Source organism: Engystomops pustulosus, chromosome 5 (genome assembly GCF_040894005.1).
Source record: "Engystomops pustulosus chromosome 5, aEngPut4.maternal, whole genome shotgun sequence".
In the NCBI taxonomy this organism is placed as follows: domain Eukaryota; kingdom Metazoa; phylum Chordata; class Amphibia; order Anura; family Leptodactylidae; genus Engystomops; species Engystomops pustulosus.
Genome location: NC_092415.1, coordinates 164,153,644 through 164,177,313, shown reverse-complemented (window position 1 = coordinate 164,177,313; position 23,670 = coordinate 164,153,644). Strand labels below are relative to the sequence as shown.

At 37.5% G+C, this 23,670-nt stretch overlaps 1 protein-coding gene across 6 annotated transcripts in view; it reads right to left on the bottom strand.

The window, feature by feature from the left end:
- Nucleotides 1-23,670, bottom strand: part of SATB1 (SATB homeobox 1) — a 130,694-nt gene that overhangs the window by 28,302 nt on the left and 78,722 nt on the right. For 5 of the 6 annotated variants that reach the window (XM_072153658.1, XM_072153657.1, XM_072153660.1 and 2 more), the window contains 2 exons: nucleotides 20,663-20,774; nucleotides 15,312-15,766 (listed from right to left, as the gene is read on the bottom strand). In XM_072153658.1, the coding sequence (XP_072009759.1) occupies nucleotides 15,312-15,766; nucleotides 20,663-20,774 (567 nt within the window). The remainder of the gene's footprint in view (nucleotides 1-15,311; nucleotides 15,767-20,662; nucleotides 20,775-23,670) is intronic. The other variant, XM_072153659.1, reaches the window with a different exon arrangement.

The window sequence follows — 23,670 nt, the reverse complement described above, 5'->3', positions numbered from 1 at the left end:
AGAAATGATTCTTAAATATACTCAGTATAACAAAATAACACTTTCTCTAATTCATTGTTATTAACAAAAATACAACATTTCCCAGATAAAAATCCCAACCCGTCTCTATTAGACCTGGTGTTTACAATCTTGGTTGTCTCTGGATCCAAATATAAATCTTCTGACTATGGTCAGATTCTTCTCATGAATAGCTTCTCTCGTCTGCACACTGCAGTGCTCTCTGCCTCCAGCCCCTCCCCCCTTACAAGACCAGCTCAGACACACTACGGACACAGGCACATCCTGCCAGCAAGCAGCAATTCGTAGAGATTACTCTACAATCTACAAAAATGGAGGGGGAGGCATGGCAGAGCTGGAGTCTGTTGTTGTGTTTTATATCCATCTCATGACTCTGATCTGTCTTATGTCTCTTTTTCTATGTATTAGATAGAATAGTAGAATGGTCAGAAGCTAAATAAAAGTGTAGATAAACCCTGGACCCTGATAATCTAGGCACATTGTCAGCATACAGAATCTCATAGCAGTAGAGGTATCATAAAGTGCCTGCTTAGAAAGTCACCGCCCACACTCTGGAATCTTACACTGACCATCACTGAATAATAGGAGCTAAAACAGAAGTAAAATTGTAAAGTATGGGGGTTAAAAACATTTTTATTGTGTAAACATCACTAGGATATTAGAATTTGAGAATGTTGAGAACCCATTTAACCCATATTCACAGCAAGTTTGACCATATGTGCTTTTTTTAAAGGGTCAGCAATAATAATACAAGTTAACTTTAAATCATACGCTGAAAACATATAGTGACTGCAACAAAATGTAAATTTTGTGTGTACTTGGTAAGATTCTAATATATCTTGTAATTCAAGTTCTACCAACATTCAAAGTTGGACAAAGCATATACTTGTCTTCTACCAAACACCATTAACTAGAATGGTTAAGATAAATACAGGCAGTAATTCATAACCTTCAGTTTTCTCATCACAGCACAGATAACCTCCCAACAATTATTGATGGGGTCATGGCAATTAATTGGGCATGTAATTTATTAAGCATTGCGAAAACAGAAGTCGGCTGAACTGCGCATCTCATTTATAGACTGACAAAAAAAGCAGTCAGTTATGATTCACAGACTCTTTATCAATCTTAGTTATCTCCATTCTGATAGGAAACACATTACTAACAGCAAAGATCAGAAAACTAAACTTCCTTAAAAAATTCTTGTGTAAACACACATTTTATCAATCATGTGGTATTCACTATCGTTCAGTACAGTACAAAAGGCAACAAAAGAACTATGACTGCCCTCTAGTAAATGAATGAGCTAAAATAATACAGGAGCAAATAGCATAGGTATGTAACATCATGAACTGAAAAAAAAAATTCCCTAAAGACATGCCCCCCCCCCCTTAAAAGCATTTTAATATGTGCTTCAAAAATAGTACATTCAACATCGGTAGCAATTAATGGTCATCCTGAGCTGTGAAAAGTCTATTCAGAGGAGACATTTGTTCAAAGAGTGACCACAAGACAAATTACAGACAACGTCAAGGGAAAAAGAATTTACTGTTATTTTTAAGTAAAATTAGAATTTCCTATGGAGGATACAGCTTTCTTTTACCCATTTCTGTTAAAGTAAACTGACTGGAACATTGGAAGTGTTCAGGTTTATAAAATGAATCACTTGTCGATAACTGTTGGGCAAAACAACCAACTAAAATTATCTATGATTTCTACACTTAAACTATATAAGGGCAGTCCCCGGGGTACGTACAAGATAGGTTCTGTAGGTTGGTTCTTAAATTGAATATGTATGTAAGTCGGAACTGTATACTTTCTAATTGTAACCCTGGGCTATTTTTTTGGTCTCTGTGACAATTGGATTTAAAAAATGTTGTAAGAACCAGGATTAACAATAAAGCTTAATTGCAGACACCATTGATGTTATAGCTGTTTATTGTAGCCTAAAGCTAAAGTACAGTCAATTCCCAACATCCAGAGGTCCATTTGTAACTAGGAGTCGTCTGTAAGTCGGGTGTTCTTAAGTAGGAGACCGCCTGTAATCATATCCTAAGTTCTCACCTTGTGGTAAGTTTAGAACTACAAGTCATGTATCTAAGGACATTGGCACTTCATAGCCTTGGGGAACTTTGATAAGTGTAGTGGAGGAACATTTGCTAACTAGTTCTAGTTACTGTACTAGATAGAACACTCATTGGAACTTGTACATAGATTTCCCACATGAACATGAAATTATGGTTAGATTATGTGAAAAAATTGTCCTAATTGACCTGGCAGTCAAGCGTTAATGATGGTATGCCCCATAATGTAGAGTACAACATAGCCAACACCTTCAAAATTAATTTCAGAGTACTTTGGAAATGGAGGATGAAGCACTAGCACGAAGCCGTCGCCTGTCTGGCTTCCAGATTGTCTCGCCTTTATACATAATCATTGATTGAAGCTAAATTGATCAGTCTCAAGCAACATCAAAGCATCTAGGGAAAAAAGCCCTTTACCCAAGAAAGCAACACTATCTAGGATGTCTCGTAAAATTAGATCCTTGGTCCAGGTGGAGGATTAATACAAAGCTCCACCTAAGAGTTTGGGTCAATGCCAAGTATGAAGCATACATAGCTATGTGGTAGAAGGAGAGCTGTGGTGACAGTGTAATAGTACCTTTTTTCTTACCTTTTATTCAATAATGATAGGGACTGTTGGTTTATTCCGAAATTATACTACAAAGAATTACTTGGAGCACAGTAGCAATTATGTAGTTACACTTAAGCAGCAGATCTCATTTTACCACATAATTTACACAAACATAAAGTCCTTGTAAAAACTACAGGATTGTCTATTATCCACCGTGATTCTGAGGACCTCGTTTTAGGATTATTTTTATAAAAAAAAAAACCCCTTAAACTTATAAAAGTAAAATTAAGTATAAAACTTAAAAGAACACATGCTCAATTGTTTTTTTCTTTCAATAACTAAACAGTAGTAGTTCTCCCAATAGCCATAATGTACCATCTCTGTTGCGGGCCAATTTTTACGTTTTTATCATTAAAAAGTAGTTGAACCTGATAATACGATATGCCAATTTCACTCATTTACCAAATCTATGTTTCAATGCTGTTTAAGTAGCTAATTTTCTCTGAAAAGGAGTATATATATTTCTGCTTTAGTTCTAATCTGCTTTAATTGTCCCTGTTGTTCATCCCCATCTGTATTATAGCAATGAATCCAGCAACTGGAATTCTTAAGGGTGCGGAAAAGTAATAATGAAATGGTTTCTTTCTGTATTACACTTGTGAAGCTCTCATTTTATTGCAACGCTCATCTAAAGAAACAGCATGGAATTGCAAAAACATACAGATATTTATTGACCTCAAAGGAAGAGGTAAAAAAAATGTCCCTACTGCAAAAGAGTAAGAAACTGTGTTTTTTTAATAAGAAAAGTGCGTATGACAGATTAAGAAAAGGCGAGTGGAACCAGAACGTTTCCTCAATTCAATGATAAAAATCTGTTCCATACCACATAATATAGGAATGAATGAATGGTTTCGGCTCAGACAGATCATGGTTGCGTGTGCTATTCTCCCTAATAGTATGGTGCATTCTCTAGAAATACTCTACTACAAATAGCACAGGTTAAGACAAACTGTTGACAAGTACCCTTTAACAACTTTATTTAAGCATCATTAGAAGTCATTTTGTCATGAAGCTTCCAATCCCCAATTCACAGGGGATGTTCCCAAGATAACGCTAATTCCCAGAAACTGCATATATTTGAGAGGAAAAGACAATGGCAAAAGACTCCGATATCTAAGAAGACATTGTGAGCTCCACTTGTGAGTGAGATATGTCAGACTATGTCAATGGCTCCGGAACATAAACCTGAGATGTCATCTTTAAAAAATTATGAGTAACACTGGAAATAGCAACTGTAAAACACACAATAAGGGAACATGTACCATAAGTCTGGCTTTGTGCACCTGCTTTTTTTTTCTTTTGTTTGGCTTTTCTGTTTGTCAAAATTATCTTAGAGGTTTTCATTTTTAACACAGCTGGCGTTTGAGGAGTTAAGGGGGGAGATTTATCTTTATTTTTCTTCTTTTTCTTAGTAGCAAAAAGTCTAAGTCCACAGCTCTTGGATCAATTTTCTCTATTTATTTAAGGGATCCAAATGTTTAGACTAAAGTTAGTTGTATTGGCCATCTGGGACATTTGAAAAAGTCGCAAAAAAGTGCACAAAAGCTCGCCTGGTCTCAGGTGGCGAACTAGGCAGGAAGTTCAACAAACTTGGCAACCTTTTTGCGCAAAAAATTGCAGCTTTTTAACCCCTTAACGCTCTGCGCCGTAGCTCTACGTCGCAGAGGTATAAGGAGTGTATGAAGAGGGCTCACGGGCTGAGTCCTCTTCATACAGAGGTGGGGGTTTTTGCATTTTGCACAAAACCCCCACCGCTAATAACCGCGGTCGGTGCTCGCACCGATCGCGGCTATTAACCCTCTAAACGTCGCCGGCAAAGTCGCCGGCGGCGTTTAAAAGACGGCGGCGCGTGGGCGCCGCCATCTTTTTTTCGATCGCCACGCCCCCGAACGTCATCGGGGGGCGGCGATCGGTTACCATGGTAGCCTCGGGTCTTCTTTTGACACGAGGCTACATGGTTTATGCAGGTTCGTTACAATGAGCCAGTGGCTCATTGTAATGTATGACCTGCAAAAATGCCATATATTGCAATACTGTAGTATTGCAGTATATGGTAGGAGCGATCTGACCATCTAGGGTTAATGTACCCTAGATGGTCTAAAAGATAGTGAAAAAAAAAAGAAAAAAAAAAGTTTAAAAAATAAAAAAAATTAATAAAATATTAAAAGTTCAAATCACCCCCCTTTCCCTAGAACGGATATAAAACATAACAAACAGTAAAAATCACAGACATATTAGGTATTGCCGCGTCCCAAAATGCCCGATCTATCAAAATATAAAAACGGTTACGGCCGGCGGTGACCTCCGAGGCGGGAAATGGCGCCCAAATGTCCGAAATGCAACTTTTACACCTTTTTACATAACATAAAAAATGAAATAAAAAATGATCAAAATGTCGCACAGACCTCAAAATGGTAGCAATGAAAAAGTCGCTTCATTTCGCAAAAAAATGACCCCTCACACATCTCCGTGCGCCAAAGTATGAAAAAGTTATTAGCGTCAGAAGATGGCAAGAAATTTTTTTTCTTTTTTGTACACATTCGTTTAATTTTTGAAAATGTATTAAAACACAATAAAACCTATATAAATTTGGTATCACCGCGATCGCACCGAACCGAAGAATAAAGTAGGCGTGTTATTTGGAGCGAAGAGTGAAAGTCGTAAAAACTGAGCCCACAAGAACGTGACGCACGTGCGTTTTTTTTTCAATTTTTCCACATTTGGAATTTTTTTTCAGCTTCGCAGTACACGGCATGTTAAAATAAATAACATTACGGGAAAGTAAAATTTGTTACGCACAAAATAAGCCCTCACACAGGTCTGTACACGGAAAAATGAAAAAGTTATGGATTTTTGAAGTTGGTTAAATATAACATGTGATTTCCTTAAACCTGTCACCCATAAAAAAGCACTACCCCATTTTTAGCAGTGATAAACTGCTAGCTTTATCGGAACCCTCCAATAAAGCTAGCAGACAACAATAACACCGGACCACTTTCAAAGTGTTTAGGCATATTCATGAGGGGGCAGGACTAGGAGGCGGTGACTGACGCATGAAGCCCAGCAGTCACCTATGAAGTAGGAAGGGCGGTCCGAGGCACTTCCTGTTTCGTTAATTTAGACATCAGGGGACATTTATCACCCACTGTATGATAAAGTCGCCACCCCTGCAATGCCGCCAGACAGATTAGGAGGCTCTGGCCTCCTGATGCATCTGGTGGGTGGCTGCATCAGCACACATTCTATGTAAGGTCCTGCCTTACATAAAATCATGCTTTTGACTGCAAACTGTAAACCTGAAAGTTTACAGGCCATATATCGATCTGGATCAATCTAGAGATCTGGAAATGTCTGTCCATTTAGTCCTGAGAGATGTCCTTCAAATACATTTAATATATTTCTGTCTATTTTGGAAAACATCTTGCATAAACCATGACTCTAATTCATGTGTATTACATAAATGTGTTGGATGTAGTTCAATAAAGAAAAAAGTTTACAGTGGGTAAGTTCCCTCCAAAAAAGCATTCTCTCTTGCTTCTCACAAACAAATGGTATTTGCATTGGTAGCTGCAACATTTTGATCTGTGTCTGCTGTTATATCCATAAAAACTAAAACACTCACAAGAACATTTTGGTTTTCATCCATAATGTAGCATAATAGTTCTCAAAACTCTTTGGGGACTACAGTGTACACTAGACTCTACGAATAAGAATATGTGGTGGATATATACATTTAATTTTCACATGTGAAGGACACTTACAGTAAGCTAAAAAAGGAGTTTAGACTGTTAGAACAGGAAGAAAGGACTGTGATAGAGATCAGAGTAATATATAAAAAGAGCAGTACACTACCTCATGCAGACTGGATGAGTAGGACCTGTCTACTAGCTTTAATAATCATCTGTACAATCTAGTAGTATTTTATTTTGCTATCTTAAGCAGATAACATTACCTGCTAAATTTTTGCATCACGCAATCTAATGAGTATGGGAACATCCCAACTCCTCCTAACGGAAAATAAGAGACCGCCACTCACCCTCACTGAGCATCCACTAGATTATAGTGAGAAAGAAATCCTTCAGCCGGGCATCTTTTATCTAAGCTGTATTGCCACAGATAAAAAGACAATTCCAATACGTACCTAGCAAGACCGATTCTACCTGGCAAAACTGATACACCTCAGCTTTAGCCGGTCCTGCCAATAAAACCATAACGATTCCACCGCCCATGGCACACTAGAAAGCTGAGGTGTTTGGGATTGTTTTCTACAATTCTCACACTGTGGAGCTACTAGCTATCCTAGGCAAATCCTGCCTATGACATGGAAGGAACATTGTAGTCATTACCTGTAATTTTCCTCACTAACAAGATCATCTAATTTTGACTCATTGACTGTGCAGAAGAAACATTCTTTTTTTTTTAAATCAAGGAAAATACATCTTCTACCGCAATGTTCCCTTATGCTACAGACACAGTAGTCATATCTTTAAAAAAAAAAACAAGACATGAATCCTCAATAATGTTAGTAATTAATATTAATATAGTTTATATACTACATTAGGTCAGTTTTTTTAGTCAACGAAATGCTTACATTTTTATGCACATGAATGGATATATCCGATATCAGTCCCCGTAGACGCCTATGGCGCCCAGCTCCAGTACGGTGAGCACACATGTGTCATTGTACCATACCATAGATGGGAATAAGGTGGGGCATGCTCTATCTTTTCCCGTACATATGGCTGGGCTTCCGTGTGGAGAGCAGAGGGATGCGGAGGGAATTCCCTGAGGAATTCTAAGTTACTTAGACCATAAACACCTGCTATATATAGGAGCAGTGGCTGTGCAGACTGACCTGTACATGGCTTGTGTCAGCTACGGTATAACAAAGACTGTGACATTTTCTAGGGAGAAACAAGCCCAGTTAAAGTCAACTCCTTTAAATTTAAGGTTTCTAGACTAAATGCTGAAAATTGTTTACCTATGCGTGAAATAACATATCTTATAACATTAAGATAACAAAAATGACATATTTTACATTCCCACAACCTTCATCCGTACAGATTTGTGGTTAAGAAATAAATGCTTCGGAGGTCCACTGCTGTACGTGGCATGAATAGACTCTTATGTAGATTTATGACCATCATGTAATGTATTATTCCAAGTTGCACAACTAGGAGTAGTGGGTGCTCAAGAAGAAGATTCCACCCCACTGTAATATCCAGAGGAAATCCAAGCGCACCAACTGCGTAAATAGCCAAGTGATTGCTTTATTGCGGCCCAAAAACATGTGACTTTTTCGACAAGCTCTAAGTCTTTGTCAAATACAAGGTGCAGCTGGCATAAGAGCGGAGAAGTGATTGTGGCAGGAGTGACCACATAGAAGCCACAATAAAAGCATCACTTGGCAATCTACTCAATTGGTGTGCTTGTCTTTCCCTGGATGTGTATCATCATATACAGGCCCAGCGGAAATGGATATGGAAACATATGGATCTATAAATATGGAGAATACAGTATTCTCAAGGTGGCAGTAAGTATACTAAAAGCATACTCACACCTAGACAAGGCCAAGGACCTTGAACTCCTGGTAAGGTAGGGAAGGGAACATTATTTAACTCATAAAACTCAACACCTGATGTTTTTAAAGTACAGCTATACCCTAGTAGAAACATAACCCACATGAGTGGATCATCAAAAACCTTGTTGGCTCTAACGCTATTAAAATATAATACCATCTAAATAAAGCCTGATAAACCAGGGAGACTTACTCATAGATGCAGACACTGTAACTGTGGTAATCTTCTTATATTTGTTATCCATGACCTCCTTCTTTCTTACTTTTGAAATTATGCTAATGAGCCTTAAGGGCTCTGGGGGTGTTACCAGAGCCTCTCTGTGCTGCAGCTGCACAGGCTTTTACCCTGTCCCACCCTCACCATTTCCTCCTGTTGTAATCTCACATATTGGGGAGGGTGAGTGCTCTTGCATAGTGAAACAGCCTGTGAAGCTACAGCATGAAAGGGCTCTGGTAATGTCCCCATAGGACTTCTAGCTCATTAACATAATTGTAAAAGTTGATTTTAGAAGGAAGGATAACAAACATAAGAAGATTAGCACAGTCACAGTGCCTGGGTCTATGAGTAAGTAAGTGTTCTTGGTTTATCATGATGGATTTTAATGGTAGATTTTCTTTATTTAACTCACACACAATGCTGTGTTTTCTACAGACACACCACAGATTTTTAGACAATCTCTTTCACCACTATAGCACCCCCAATGGCGAACCGTTTTTAGTAAGACTCACAGAAGAATTTCAATACAATTTAAGTCACAAGAGCAGGATTTTACTAAAGTCCTGCGTTTTCTGATGTGTGCGCCATGCAGGAGCACTGCCAAGTGATGCAGAGGAATGAGCGGCCGCTCACACAGGTGGACGCATGCGCCAGAGCAGGCATGGGTAAGCCTACAGGTTGTTGAGAGGGATGGGAGAGTCAAATAAGCAAGACTTGGGTATATAAATGTATCTGATCTCTAGAGAATGGGCCATACGTTTTATTAACATTAAATTAGGGTAATTTACTATATGAGGAGAAAATGTTTATGAGGAGAACCTGACAACCCCTTTAATTTCTCTTTTGTTTTTACTGGAGACCACTAAATGGAATAGCGTAGACTACTTCAATATTCCATCCCTATTTCCTCTTTCTAGAATATCTTGATCCAAACCTAAATTTCTTTCAGAGCTATTAAAGTGAATTTTGGCTTCTTCGCGATTCCAAAATAAGAAAAAAAGACTATTTTACGTCTTTCCATAACCAGCATGAATCTTTACTTTGTGCAGAAATGGAACAGACAAAAATCATAAATTACGATATTTTGTAAGCCCCAAGTTTTATTGCATTCATTGTGGGACTCCTTTATTTAGCATAATGATTAGCAGAAGACTTGAAGGCAGTAATTAGAAGCCACATTTGAACTATTAGTGGTATTTAATGTGTATTATCATTGGTAATGATTGAACTAACTGTGTAAAAAGCAAAATAATTCTACTGCACATTATTTACAAGGCTATTACTGAATCATCTGGTCTTGTATTAGGAATCAATTGTTGTAGAAAAGGAAGCCTTTCGTGACAGTTGCCAAAAATGCTTTCTGGGGCACAATAAATAAAAATGCCATGAGATCATCAAGAGAAAAAAACAATACAAAATTTACGTTTAGTTGTGGTAAAAGTAAAAATGACTCAGTAATTTGCTATATACTCTAATATATATATAAAAATATTACCTAATAATGTAGCTAACAAATTGACAAATAATTGGGAGTTTTAGAAATCATGGCTTGTCTGATGGAAAACTTAAAGGAACACTCCAGTCACAGCTGATTAAATGGCTGATTGTGGCCTTTTTGGGGTTTGTGGTATATACACATGCACACACATATATATACATACAAATAGAGAGAGAGCTGGGTAAAGCATTTTTCAATTGTTTTTTCTAAAGGCTTCTCTATAGAACAGGGGTGGGCAAAACATTTTCCCATTCGGACCACTGTATTCAGTGCATAACCTGTGTCTACATAAAAAACCGTATATAAAACATTACAATAATTCAAAAAAGTATGGAGGATCTAATTAAAGGGCCCTTGTTATGCGACCCTCTGGACATACAATGCCCAGGTCTGCTCAAGAACAAAACACCAATTATGCTTTATTCATGGCTGTATAAACTGCATTTTGAAAAAAAAAATAAAGAAAATGTATTATTTCCCAAGATACAGTTTTTTCAACTTGTTGTGTTTTCCCCCCAAATGCAGAATCCTCTAATACTCTGTTGTGAATATTTTGTGATTAGCTGCAAACTGTTTGAAAATAGCCACAGCTTTATTTTAGCAGTTTTCAAGGAAACCAAACTAATCCAGAAGAAACCCAAACAAACCGAGACATAATACACAAAGTAAATCCTATTCAGGTTCAAAACCAAATTCAGTGCCCATATTTTAACAATGTCTCCCTTATTAAGTGAGAACAATAGGGGAAACTTGTCCCTGCTGTAGGAAATACCAAACATGACTTTGCAGTTGACATTATATAATGGATTAGACTGTAGTATAATTTCAACTTTTTGTATGTTTCTCCACAGTACTAAACTAAAGCAGGCCATACACATTAGAAAGCAAGACGCTCATTTGGCATGAAGCCATCTCATCCAACTCTCCCATACACACGCATATGTTGCGGAAGGGGGAGAAAGAGGAGAAAACCCCTGGAAGAAGCTCATGTCCCTTGGAACAAATGGATCATGCAGCTGAGTAAAGACTGTCCAATCCTTAAAGTCCCCCTTATTAGCAGTCTTTATATCTCTACCAGTCAGACAATGGTTTTGTTCTGCTTTCAACTGTGTTAGTTTACACAGCTCTGAGCAGTAAGTTTAAACCCTTTCTGCTCTCTAACTAGTATTCTATGAGCATTATTTTCTAACAGAAATGTTTCACTCCCTGTCTGTTACTTTCACATTCAGTTAGAAAACCGTTCTGTTACTTTTACATTCAGTTAGAAAACCTTGCTCATAGAATACTATATCCAGGGAGAGAGTTGAAAGGGTTAACTGCCTTAGAACTATATAAACAAATTAGATGCACTAGTCAATCTTTGTAGACACACACTACACAGGATGGAATAGTTACATGGAAATAAAAGCTGTTAATAAGAGGGGACTCTGTACCCTGTTACTTTTCAAACTAAGCAGAATTTCTTAAAATATATTAGAAAAATGTTTACATTGTAAAAATGTTTACAATTTTTAATAACCAACTGTCTTTAAAATTATTTTAAACTACAGTTAAGCTTTCCACACATCTGTTGCTGGAGGAAAACTGGGACCCCACATATGAAGGGTAAAACTGCAAAACTTGCCGGCTTCAGTCTGTATACAATAAAATATGCGCGGTTAGCTTGAATTAAAACTGAAAAATTATGCCAGCGGTGGAGTGTTTTTTTTTTTTGTATGCATGGTAGGCTACTACTTCACATGTCTATTTAGTAGATGCCTGCACAAATCTGGAGCATCACATCTTAGAAAGTGTTGTAAAGGGGAGGAGAATCATCATTAAAATTTTGTGAAAATTTTCAAATTTACATCACATGTTTTATTTTCAAAGAATGGGTTAAAAAGTAAGCCTTTCAAGCTAAATATGCAACATTTATCAAAAATGATTGAGTAAAAGTCCATATTTGACTGAAATAGCAAAGTAATATCTAAAGACAAAGAGTCTGACCTAAAGATGCACCATTTAAAACAAAATGCAATATTTAGAAGATTTGGTGAAAATTATGGCAAAACAAAAAACAACATTTAAAAAATCATGATCAATGTCCCCCATTGTATTCATACTATTTCTTACACTTTCCAATGGCTACGGACTGTATATGGACCCATAACTGAATTGTTACAGGTGATGGTAACACTTACGCTTGCTGACTTACATATATTTAAAGCTAGAAAAACTGAAGAACGGCACACTTTATGTTCTAAGAAAACTTTTCAATTAGAAATACAAGCATTTACCAAAACAGGCATGTCAGGAAGGCAAGTGACTGGTTCTCTTCAATGGAGCCCAAATATGGAATGTATAATCTGACAATCAGTGAAAACATAAGGGGCCTTAACCCCTTAGCGCTCCAAACCATACATGTACTGCATAGCAATAACACTCCATGCAGTACATGTACGCCACACAGCTGATGCTGGTTGAGCTTATCACTGGAGCTGAACTGGCATCGGTAGCTGCGGGGTGTTAGCTGTAACTAACAGCCGACACCCCACTGTAACACCACTGGTCGGAGTGACCTGTGATCCCGGGTGTTAACCCATCAAATGCCGAAATCAGTGTAAATACATTGGGTGGTGAACTAACTATCTGAAATGGAGCTGATTTAGAATTTTATTTTTGAACTTATGAACCAAAATTTACCACTAACATGAAGTACAATGGGGAACATTTATTAATCGTTTTTAAGCCTGTCAAGCAATTTCAAAGGTTTTTTTTTTGCGTCTGCTCCAAAAGTGTCGGCGCCACCAAAAACTCTGTTTTCTGGTGCCTTATTTTTGTCGCTCAATTTGGGTGCAGCTTTTGAATCCTGACACTATTTCTGCATTAGTTTCCCAAAGCTTTTTTTGGATGTAATTTCTGGAGAATAATTAGAACAATAAAAGGCAAGTTTACCAAATTCGAAACCCCTTCTTCTAACCCCCCCGAGACTGGGTTTAGTCATTTCTGATGCTTATTTGGTCAAAAACATTAAAGTCACAATGTATCTCAGTCCAAACAAAAACACTAAACTCAGGCGCCAATCAACAGACCTAGCACCACATAATAATAAATTCTCTGAAAACACAATCTCTAAATCACTTTGGTAAATTAAGTGTTAAAAAGTCATAACCATATAAAGCGACACGTCAGATTACAAAAGAAAAGGGTCTAAGCCTTATGTGACAAAAAGCGGAGTTCTTTAGTGGTTAAACCTGTCATGGAGCCTCGGTGTATGTGTATATCTATCCATACATATGCATGCAACCTATCAAAAACCTGCCAATTTTCTTAATAATTATAACCATTAAAATAATTGGAGGAAGCAGAACGTTTTTCCCCTTGCAAAAACAGTTTTTGCCAGTTACACAAAGCAGCTTCTTCATCTCTCCCTACAATATCCCCAGCTCTCTACATTGGACACCATCTCACATAAATGCATTGCACTATAAAAATAATTTTCATGCCTTCACTTTTACTAAACAGCTGCAAGAGCGAAGAAGAAGCCAGAAAGAGGGGCTGGAAGCTGCCAAGGTAAATTATGTCCACAGCGAAAGGTAACCTTACCTATTCTCTACATGGAGAAACAAAACAACATGGAAATGAAATGAAAAGATCCTGCATCAATATATCCCACAATCCTAATATGGAAGTATTTATATCATTGGTGTCATGGGCACCGATACTCTCACCAGGAAGGGAACAGGTCCCATAGATTTTGTAAATTCCTTATTTTTATTTTTCCATGTTTTTAGGCATTGAGACTCTACATAGCAAAATCAGACCACAACAAACATGATCATTCTGCATTAATGAGAAGGTGAATAAGAAAATTAGGATCACCATTGTCCTATGTGACTACACACTGTCCTATGTGACTACACACTGTCCTATGTGACTACACACTGTCCTATGTGACTACACACTGTCCTATCCCATGAAAACTCTCTATGCCTTCCTATAGGAGCCAGATTAAGCTTTCATAGGAATGCAATGAGTCTCGTTTTCAGTTTACATAGAAAATATACATGAATCAGAAAGACAAGAATGAGGACCTGATGGGAGCTGATATTAACAGAACATTGTGACATTTTCACACTTTTTATCCTATTCAACATGCACAGTTATAAATAGGTTAAAAGGGGCAAATCCATCCATCAAACACTGAGATTACATTCAAAGAGGTCTAAAAGAACAAAAACACACAAACATTATTTGCCCAGGACATTTACATGCAACATGTGGATCGTCGCTTCCAAAATAAAAAGAGTTACAAATGAAACAAACCATTCAAAGGAACAACAGGGACCAGTAGGATAGAGATCATTCACTAGAAGAAAGTATTCAAGACGTGCAATGAGACCTGCGCAGAGAAGATTTGTCTATATACACATTTAGGAAAACTACTATGCCATCTCCTATGCTGAACCATGTATAACGAGAACCCCCAGAGGGGTCTGGGATAGCAAAAAAAGACACAAACTTTGCCAGCTTCAGCTCCCAGTTCTCTCAAAGTTCCTTCTGATTTTGGGGGATCACAGGACCTACTTTATCCAATGACTAGCCTTCTCGGACAAGCGACTTCCAGGAGACTTCTCTTCCTGGTCCAAGAAGGCAAAAAAATCCAAACCAGAAGTAATGGAACCATCAGAGAATCGGGAGCTGAAGAGGGGTAAGTATGTGGTTTGTTTTCTAATTTCTTACATCAGCCTCCCTCTCCCCTGCAACTTCTGCTCAGACACAGGGCCAGAAGTACCAGACCCACAGCCAGATGGTTTAAGAAAATCCCTTTAAGAAGCAAGGGACAAATGAAAGTGCACATATCTGTATAGTCAGACTACAAAAGATTTGGTTGTTGTCTGTTGTCATGGAGACACAAAGGTCTGCACATGAACTGTAGCTATAAAACACAAGATTTTTGCTAAGTTGTTTGTTTTTATTTAAGATCCATGAGAACAACAAACAATTTTTGCATTATTAGTGTTAACCCTGTATGGTGAAATTGGTTGGTTATAACTGAGAGAAACACTGCTGCCGCAACCCAGGATGATTAAAAGCTTTTGCAAAAAGCAAGCTAAATGCTCGACTCATTTTATCTAATCATATACTTCATCTGAAGTAGCCATATATTCTATGCATCTGTTTACTTACCAGGAAAGCAAAGTGCAAGCAGATAGGAGGTGATTCTACTGATCTTATCTACTGGAGACTAACGTTTACGCTAAGCATTAATGAACAGGCCACATAAGTGAATATGACATACGTTACAGTAACAGCAGCATATTTACCTGAGTTCTGTTGAAAGCCACCCGTGCAAATACTGCCTGCGAGATTCCTGCTCGTTTCAATTCGTCACGTACCCATTGATAGATATCGGAAGACACCTCTGTGTTCGGCGAGACTTGTTGCTCCAAAGGCTTGTTGATAGATCTACTGACAGGAGGAGGGTGGTTCAAGTACTGTTGGTTTAAGGTCTGCTGGGCTAATAGTCTATTTACTGCGTATTGCTGGTTCAATAACTGAGCCATCACCAGCTGCTGATTTACTAACTGAGGGCTAATAGGCGTAGATACAAGTCCTGGGTGCAGGTTGGGAAGCGGCGTCCGCACAGGCGTTTGACCGCTGAGAGAATGCTGTCCTGGGGATGAAGGCTTTTCGGGGGTATTACCGGGAACAGGCTGCTGACCAAAGTTCACATGGTTTGTATTTTGTTGAGATAGTTCGGACAGGTCTTCCATTTCTGCTATAAAAAGCAAATTATACATAAATATCTGCAGGTTCCTTACAAATAATTGCAGTATAATACATATACATATTTAAAGGGGTTGGCCACTTTACCTCATGTTTTTGTAATGCGTATGTAAGTGTGAGGGGGCAGGATATTAGGTAATTTACCAATGCAAATCTATTAATAGTTCTGCTCCGCTTTCTTGATCTTTGTTTTCTTGCAAATAATAAAATTAAAGTGAACCAGTTGGGCAACTTCGTCTGAGAAAATAATTTGGTAGATAGAGAGAAGAACAGATGAGCTCTGTAATATATAAGCAAAGTAAATCCTGACAAAACTTGCATTGAGATTCCTGATTTCACATCCATGGGCAATGATATAAATTAAAGGGGTTGGCCACTTTGCCTCATGTTTTTTGTAATGTGTGTAAGTGTGAGGGGACAGGATGTTAGGTAATTTACCAATACACATCTATTAAAAGTTCTGCTCCTCCTGTCTTTTACCTCATTAGCCAGAGACTCCTGACCATAAAATGGCCACAGACGGAGGGTCATGTGATCTCTATCTGTCCATAAGCAATTGCCCTGCCCGGACCGTAAGAATGTATCCATGAATATAAGACTAAGGTCCTGGCAGGGCGATTGTTCATGGTCAGAGATCACATGACCCTTTATCTGCAGCCATTTTTGGACACAAATGTTTGGCTAATGAGGTGAAAGACATTAGTCTTCACAAATATTTGGCTAATGAGGTGAAAGACATTAGTCTTCACTTGACATATCAAGAAAGCAGAGCAGAACTATTAATAGATGTACATAGGTAAATTACCTAATATCCTGCCCCCTCACCCTAACACACACATTACAAAAAACATGGGGCAAACTGGCCAACTTCTTTAATTTATATCATTGCCCACGGATGGTGACATCAGGACTCACAATGCAAGTTCTGTCAGGATTTACTTTGCCTATACATTACAGAGCTCATCTGTTCTTCTCTCCATCTATCAAATGCTTTTCTCAGTTGAAGTTGCCCAACTGGTTCCCTTTAATTTTATAATTTGTAAGAAAACAGGCACAAAGGTCGTAAATCTGCTCCAAAATACCAACTAAAAGTCACACCAACTATCAGTTTCAGTATGACCCAATGCAGCAATATGTAATGCACAGTAGTGAACACTATTCTCCTCATGTAGTAAAACAGGAGTAGAATTGTAAACCTATACCAAGGCTAATGGATAATTATAGAACAAATGATACCCAAGCCATCCCTGTGACATATGACTTTAGACATGATCAACATATTACGCTGCATTATATTGGCCAAAAATATGATTTAAATTTGGCATCTGGCACATTAGGAGAAATTATTTTTTTTTAATGGCCGTGGGGGTCATTGAATTAATACAGCTCTGACCTTGTATCTGAAAAGTTCAAATAACTGATGAGGCAGTTTCAAAATAGATTTTGGCATTGAGCTGCATGTCTTATTAATTCGTCTTTGGGATAGTTTCGAAGGCAAAGTTCAAGCATTAATAAATACAAAACAAAAAAATATCTTGTAATTTATCCCGCCTCATGTAATATATCCCAATAAGCTATAGCTCATGTTCACACGGTACAGATAATTGAAAATATCTTGAAACAGCATTGATCTTTATGCTAAGAAGCTGAATGATAAATTGTGCTTAAAAACTGCATGAAACAAGACTGTGCAAAAAAATATTGTTAACTTTTTAACAGATTTTCAAGATCAGCAAGTGAGCTAGTAAAAATACAGATCAAATATGTTTCATAAAAAAATCCCTTCGGCCCAGGACCATTGCTATTAACTTGTACCTCTAAAAGAATAATAACGAAAATCTAAGGGATCCATTAAAATGTCAAATGGTTACTGTTAGTTTGCACCACTTCTCTTAGTGCTTCTGTCGGAAAAAACTGTGCTACAGCTTCCGTCCAATTTCTACTCAAAAACAAAACAAGAAATGGAAGTGGCGCAGACACTAACGGACGTCATAAAACGTAAATTGCAATCAATGGATATTTTAATAGATCTGTTAGACTTATGTCTTATCGTTTTAGAGAAGGAAGTCCACACACAGCGGAGGTCGGATTGCAGGTGTGAACTGGGCCTTATATCTACATAAGATTTATAAAATGACATGGACATTACTGTTACTATATTATGAAGTATGCCGCCCATGCTAATATTCAGTGTGTAATACACACCATTTAGAATCATCCTTAAACACCAGAAATATCAGTAGGTGGTATTTTTACCTGATATTTTGCAAAGAAAAACTCCATGAAAATGCTTATCCTTTTGCGGTGTCAGATTTAAAGAGATGTAGGGGAAGATGTATCATAGATGATAGATGTATCATCTATCAACTACGCTAGGGTCGACATGGTGTAGTTTTGCGTGATAACCACCGGTCGCCGTGCCCATCTATGCCCCCATGAAAACTGGCGTAGAAGTAGTGATAAATCTCCGCCATAGGCTGAGAGTCAGACACACAACCTATTCCGGTTTACAAGAGTTAAAAATGCTGTGCGTGTAATCTATATTTATTTTATGCACAAGCTATAAAAGAGTATCCAGTTACACCAGATACTCATGGAGACACACCTATCAAAGCTCCAAGGCTCAGGCTGCATATTCTGGCACTATATGATGGGCCATACACATGCATTGCTTTATATGGATCTGAAATGGAATCTGTAGACCTAAAAGGGGGTTAATGCTCTGAAGAACAGCAAAACAACTTTGTACTACTTATGATGGGGTGCTGCATCTACTCATCCATAGATAGATGGAAGATCAAGGATTTTCTATAACTGAATGTACTATTAAAATGTACTACTGTCTCCATAAGTAGAATTTATATTGTGTTGTAAGTCACGAATATAATTTAAGGAAGTATTCTCAAATATGGGTATTTATACTAAAGGTCCTAATTGGAACAATATATTATCCATTGACAATATAAGTGACATAATCAGATATGTTTCCAAAGGGACTGGTTATGCCAGTTATAGGGACTAGCTAATGCTACAACGAAATATCATTGTTTGCTCTGGAACGTAAAGCAACAAGAAATTCAGTACTTTATTCTTTGCCAAATCAACTGGAAAGGCAACATCGTAATGAGAGCATTAAACAAAGAGGACTATAATTTACATGCCACAGAAATCTATAAAGCACATGTATACCCCCAAAAACCAAGCAAAAGCTGGCAAATATCTTTTTACAAACGGCTGTACATATTTACAGCTGTTTTTACAGCATTGTTCAGAAGAAAAAACAGAGATGTAAACCGTCTTCCCATTGTTTGTTTAGGGAAAAAATATGGGTTCGATATAAAACAACTCAATGGCAACATTCGCTTGGTACTTTTTCTCATTGAAGAGAACCAAGCCTTCTCAACCACTGTCACATGAGGAATAAATATAAGGGACCAACTTGTATATACCTTGTAGTGTAAAATAGTATCAAGAATAAAGCTTACTACATACACTAGGTAGGGGTTTGCCCGACAAGGATTCTCACAGCTACAACTCCTCTATTCACACACAGTCAGCCAAACAGTGTAGGAGCTCTGGACTGAGAAAGAGGAGTAAAGTGTAGCCAGGGAAGGAAAGGATTGGTAAGTCAATGAGCTGGGAGACTCCCATTCACCTTTTTTGGTCATACAAAAACAATGGGGGGGGGGGGGCATTCATTATTTTTGGAACTAGGTGCTGTTTTCTAGCACCCAAATGTAGTGATGATTTGCACTGTGATATGAATTTGCCGCACCGTAAGATAAACAAATGAGCATCAGAAATGACAAACCACAGTCATGAAGGGGTTTAGAAGTCTGTAGACTTGCTTCTTGTTGGTCTGATTATGAGCCAAAAATTGCACACCAGAAAACTAAAAGTGCAGGAAAAGTGTCAGGATTCAAAAGCTCAAAATTGCGTGACAAAAAAATAAAAAAGTTGTGAGTGCAACCGGCCAAAACTTTGTCGGGACAGGTTCAAAATAAAAAGCCCTGACAAAAAAATCAGGCATAAAACCATTATTAAATTTGCTTTTAGGCACCGGCAAGGACCTCACTGACATAGCTTGGGGCAAATTCGGAGGCAGCTTACCAATGTTGATCTATAGTTTCGGGATAGTGGATGATCATTTAAAGAAATCACATCCCTACGCTACAGAGAGTATTAGCGGTAATGAAGCAGAGCTTAGTAGAGAGTTTCCTCTTCAAGTACCAACTTCTCACAGCAAAGTGTCTACAGTGGGATTTCCATAGCACTACACTTTCTGGGTTCTGATACTTAAAAAGAATTTAAAAGTTTTGCCCAGAAAATAGAAATTTAGAAAGCAACCCACAATTCAGGAATCTAAGCAATTACCCTGTACCCTACTTAAGGACACCCAACTTACAGACAACCCCTAGTTAAAGACGGACCCCTCTGCCCACTGTGACCTCTGGTGAACATCTGGAAGCTTTACTTTACTTAGCAAAGATCAGTTTTAAATTGTCTGTAATGAAGCTTTATTGATAATCATTGGTCCAAATACTGCAAACAGTTTAAAATCCAATTGTCACTGGGGCAAAAAAAATTGCTGCAGCGTTGCCTCATCCAGTCATTTCTGGTGTGACAAGAGGCAGCAATGGGAACAGGGACAGTAAGGAAACAAGTATATCTTTTTCTTTTTTCAATATTTGTACATCATTGATGAATGAATTTAAAAAGTAATTTTTATTCACTGGAAATAATATAAATATGATAACTGCAGAATTCTAAAACAACAATTCTATGCAGTTCTCCCATAGTATACACTTTATTCTTCACATTCAGCCCTCAAGGCTTAATAATATGTTACAAAACATAAAACCCCATTGTCACATGTTTCTGTACTTACCCATCATATCTCGTGTCTTCTTGAAATGTTTATACCACCTTCCAAATTCTTGACATTTTGCTGCTGAGACATTTGCATAGTAAGTGCTGTTCACAATGGAAGAAATCATACTCTACAGAGAGAAAGGGGACAAAAAGACACACAATGTCAGAAGTGCAAATAATCTCAAAGTAGAAAATGTCAATAATTTCTGATTTTTGGAATAATAAAAATAGACCTGACATTATACATGAAATCTATAGCAGAAGGGCTTTAGTAGAGAGAAGTACAAGAAAATATGGCAAAGTAAAGGAAATATTAATACAGTACTGTAAGGAATATATTGTCAATACAGGCAGTCCCCTACTTAAGAACACCCGACTTACAGACAACCCATAGTTACAGACGGACCCCTCTGCCCACTGTGACCTCTGGTGAAGCTCTCTGAATGCTTTACTATAGTCCCAGACTGCAATGATCAGCTATAAGGTGTCTGTAATGAAGCTTTATTGATAATTCTTGGTCCAATTACACCAAAAATTTTGAAACTCCAATTGTCACTGGGGCAAAAGAAAAAAATTTGTCTAAAACTTCAATTATAAAATATACAGTTTCGACTTACATACAAATTCAACTTAAGAACAAACCTCCGGACCCTATCTTGTATGTAACCCGGGGACTGCCTGTAATAGGATAATTGTAAATGATTCCCTGTTTACAAACAGCAGAAGAAAAATCTATTTTATTATTTCTAGAAAAATGTGTTTTTAACATGAAGAATTTCTTGATGCATATGACACCAGGCAAAGCTGCCCATACATTTTACATTGCTCCTTTAGCTATCCCAAGTGCCACACATGCATGCTCAGCTTGGCCAAGTATGGACACTGTTTCCATAGGCAGATGACAGTAAGCAGTTCAAAATTCAACATGCCTGTCCATTGCGTGCCCTGGCATTGTGTTGGCTCATTAACATACAAAGGTAATTCTTGTCCAGTCACCTTAAAAGTGTATGGTCATCTTAAAGGTAATCTACCATCAAAATCAAGCATGATAAACCAGGGACAATTACGCATAGAACCAGGCACTGTGACTGTGGTAATCCCTATATGTTTGATATCCATGACATCATTCCTTCTAAAATCTACTTTTAAAATTATGCTAATGATTCACAATTCTCTTCACCAAATGTTTTGTAAAATTCAATTCAGCTTTAAATCTGTTTGGTTCATAGCGATTTTACTTTAACTATCCTGGAAATTGGTATATAAGCCGCTCTAGTCCTCTATAGTATAAAGACACCCTCTCTAATTTTGTAAATTTTTTGAAAATAATTTTAATTTTAGATTTTCAGTAAAATGATATACGGAATTGAAATCAACATTTTATTCGATCTGTTTGACTTCCATTTCAGCGTCAATAGCAAATCAGAAAATATACAAATTCAGTGCCTAAAAATCGCCCGATTCGTACCGGATCTACTATTTGATTTGCTCATCTTAACATGAACAAAACATGGCACTCTGCGCTTATACAGCAGAAACCATCAGAGGTGTCAGGCAAATAATTTAGGATACCGCCAACATACGCTGTAAATGCAATATAAAGTGTAAATTCATTCTAAGGGGGCCAATGATGTGTCTACTGGTGCTCTGGGTAACCTCTTATTAGGCAGAACCTTACACTACAGAACTTTAGATTTCTTCTTACTGTATTTAGCCTGAACTGGTTAATGTATAGAAGGAGCAGTCCGAGATAAAAATGAATGCAATACATCACAAAGAGACAAAAAAGTATTTTGGGATGGTTATTATTCAGCTCAGGAAGCAAAATAAATAAATAACAAACAAAAAGACAATATTGACAAATCTGGTTTACTAGTGTTTAAAGATTTCAAGCTCTATAAAGTAGAGAGGGCAATGACTGAAACAACTTATTTACACAATTATCTAAATACGATTAAACAGCTGATGGACAAATATTAAACTCGAAAATGTATAGTCATTTCAGCTTAATGTAATCCTCTCTCTGTAAACACCCAAGATGATTTTTTCCCAACCAGAACAGTCCTGACATCTCATAAGCCTAAGGGTGAATAGCAAGAGATTGTTTTCGATAGTTATAAATATTCAAGAGACATGCAGACCATCTGCTTTCATAATACAGGTAAAAGAAAGGCTGAAATGGAGAACACTTTGCAAAATGGTTCTTAGCATAGACTTCTTCCCTTCCAAAAATCTGAAGACAGATGTCAAAACTGTTTAAATAGTGTAATCTGGACATTACAAAAAGCAATATTTCTCCTGGATCACAGACATCGATACTTTTCCCATCTGTGTGGCTACAAATTTCGACAACACACACGTAATAATTCATACCGGGAAGTTATAAGGAGGTGTAAAAACAAAACTTTACTACCCAGTGTGACAATGTGTGACAGCTCAGGGCAATACATCGAGAAATATTGCCCATAAACAAATGCATTAAAACTGTATATGTTGTAAATGTTCCCATATATGAATGTAAACTACTTATATTACATGCAATGCATGTCCACAGCACCACATGGGCATTTGTAGCTTTGTAACCTTTATACTTTTGCATGACATGGGTGTGGAGTGTTCATAATCTAGCGCCCAAAGGCCAAAGACATGAAGAAAGCAGAAAAGACAATGTGAAAGTAGCCAACAACAATGATTCCTTCCTAATAGTAATTATGTTATAACATATAACTATATTTAACTATATAAGGCCTGGCTACACACACATTGGTTGTCAAACGTTAGTAAGCAAGCACTAAGAAATTGGATAAAAACTTCTTTCTTTTATTGTTTCATTTAAAAAGAGAACAGAAATTGAAATGAAAAATAGTAAAATACTGATGCGTTGCAAACTATACAAATAACTAGTTCTTAGTCATGGTCATGTCAAACGTTAGAACACACAATCTGACCATCACCTAGACTAAAGTAGCAGATCACCAGAAAAGCAGAATACCTATAACGCATAACTCCAAAAGCAAAAAGTTA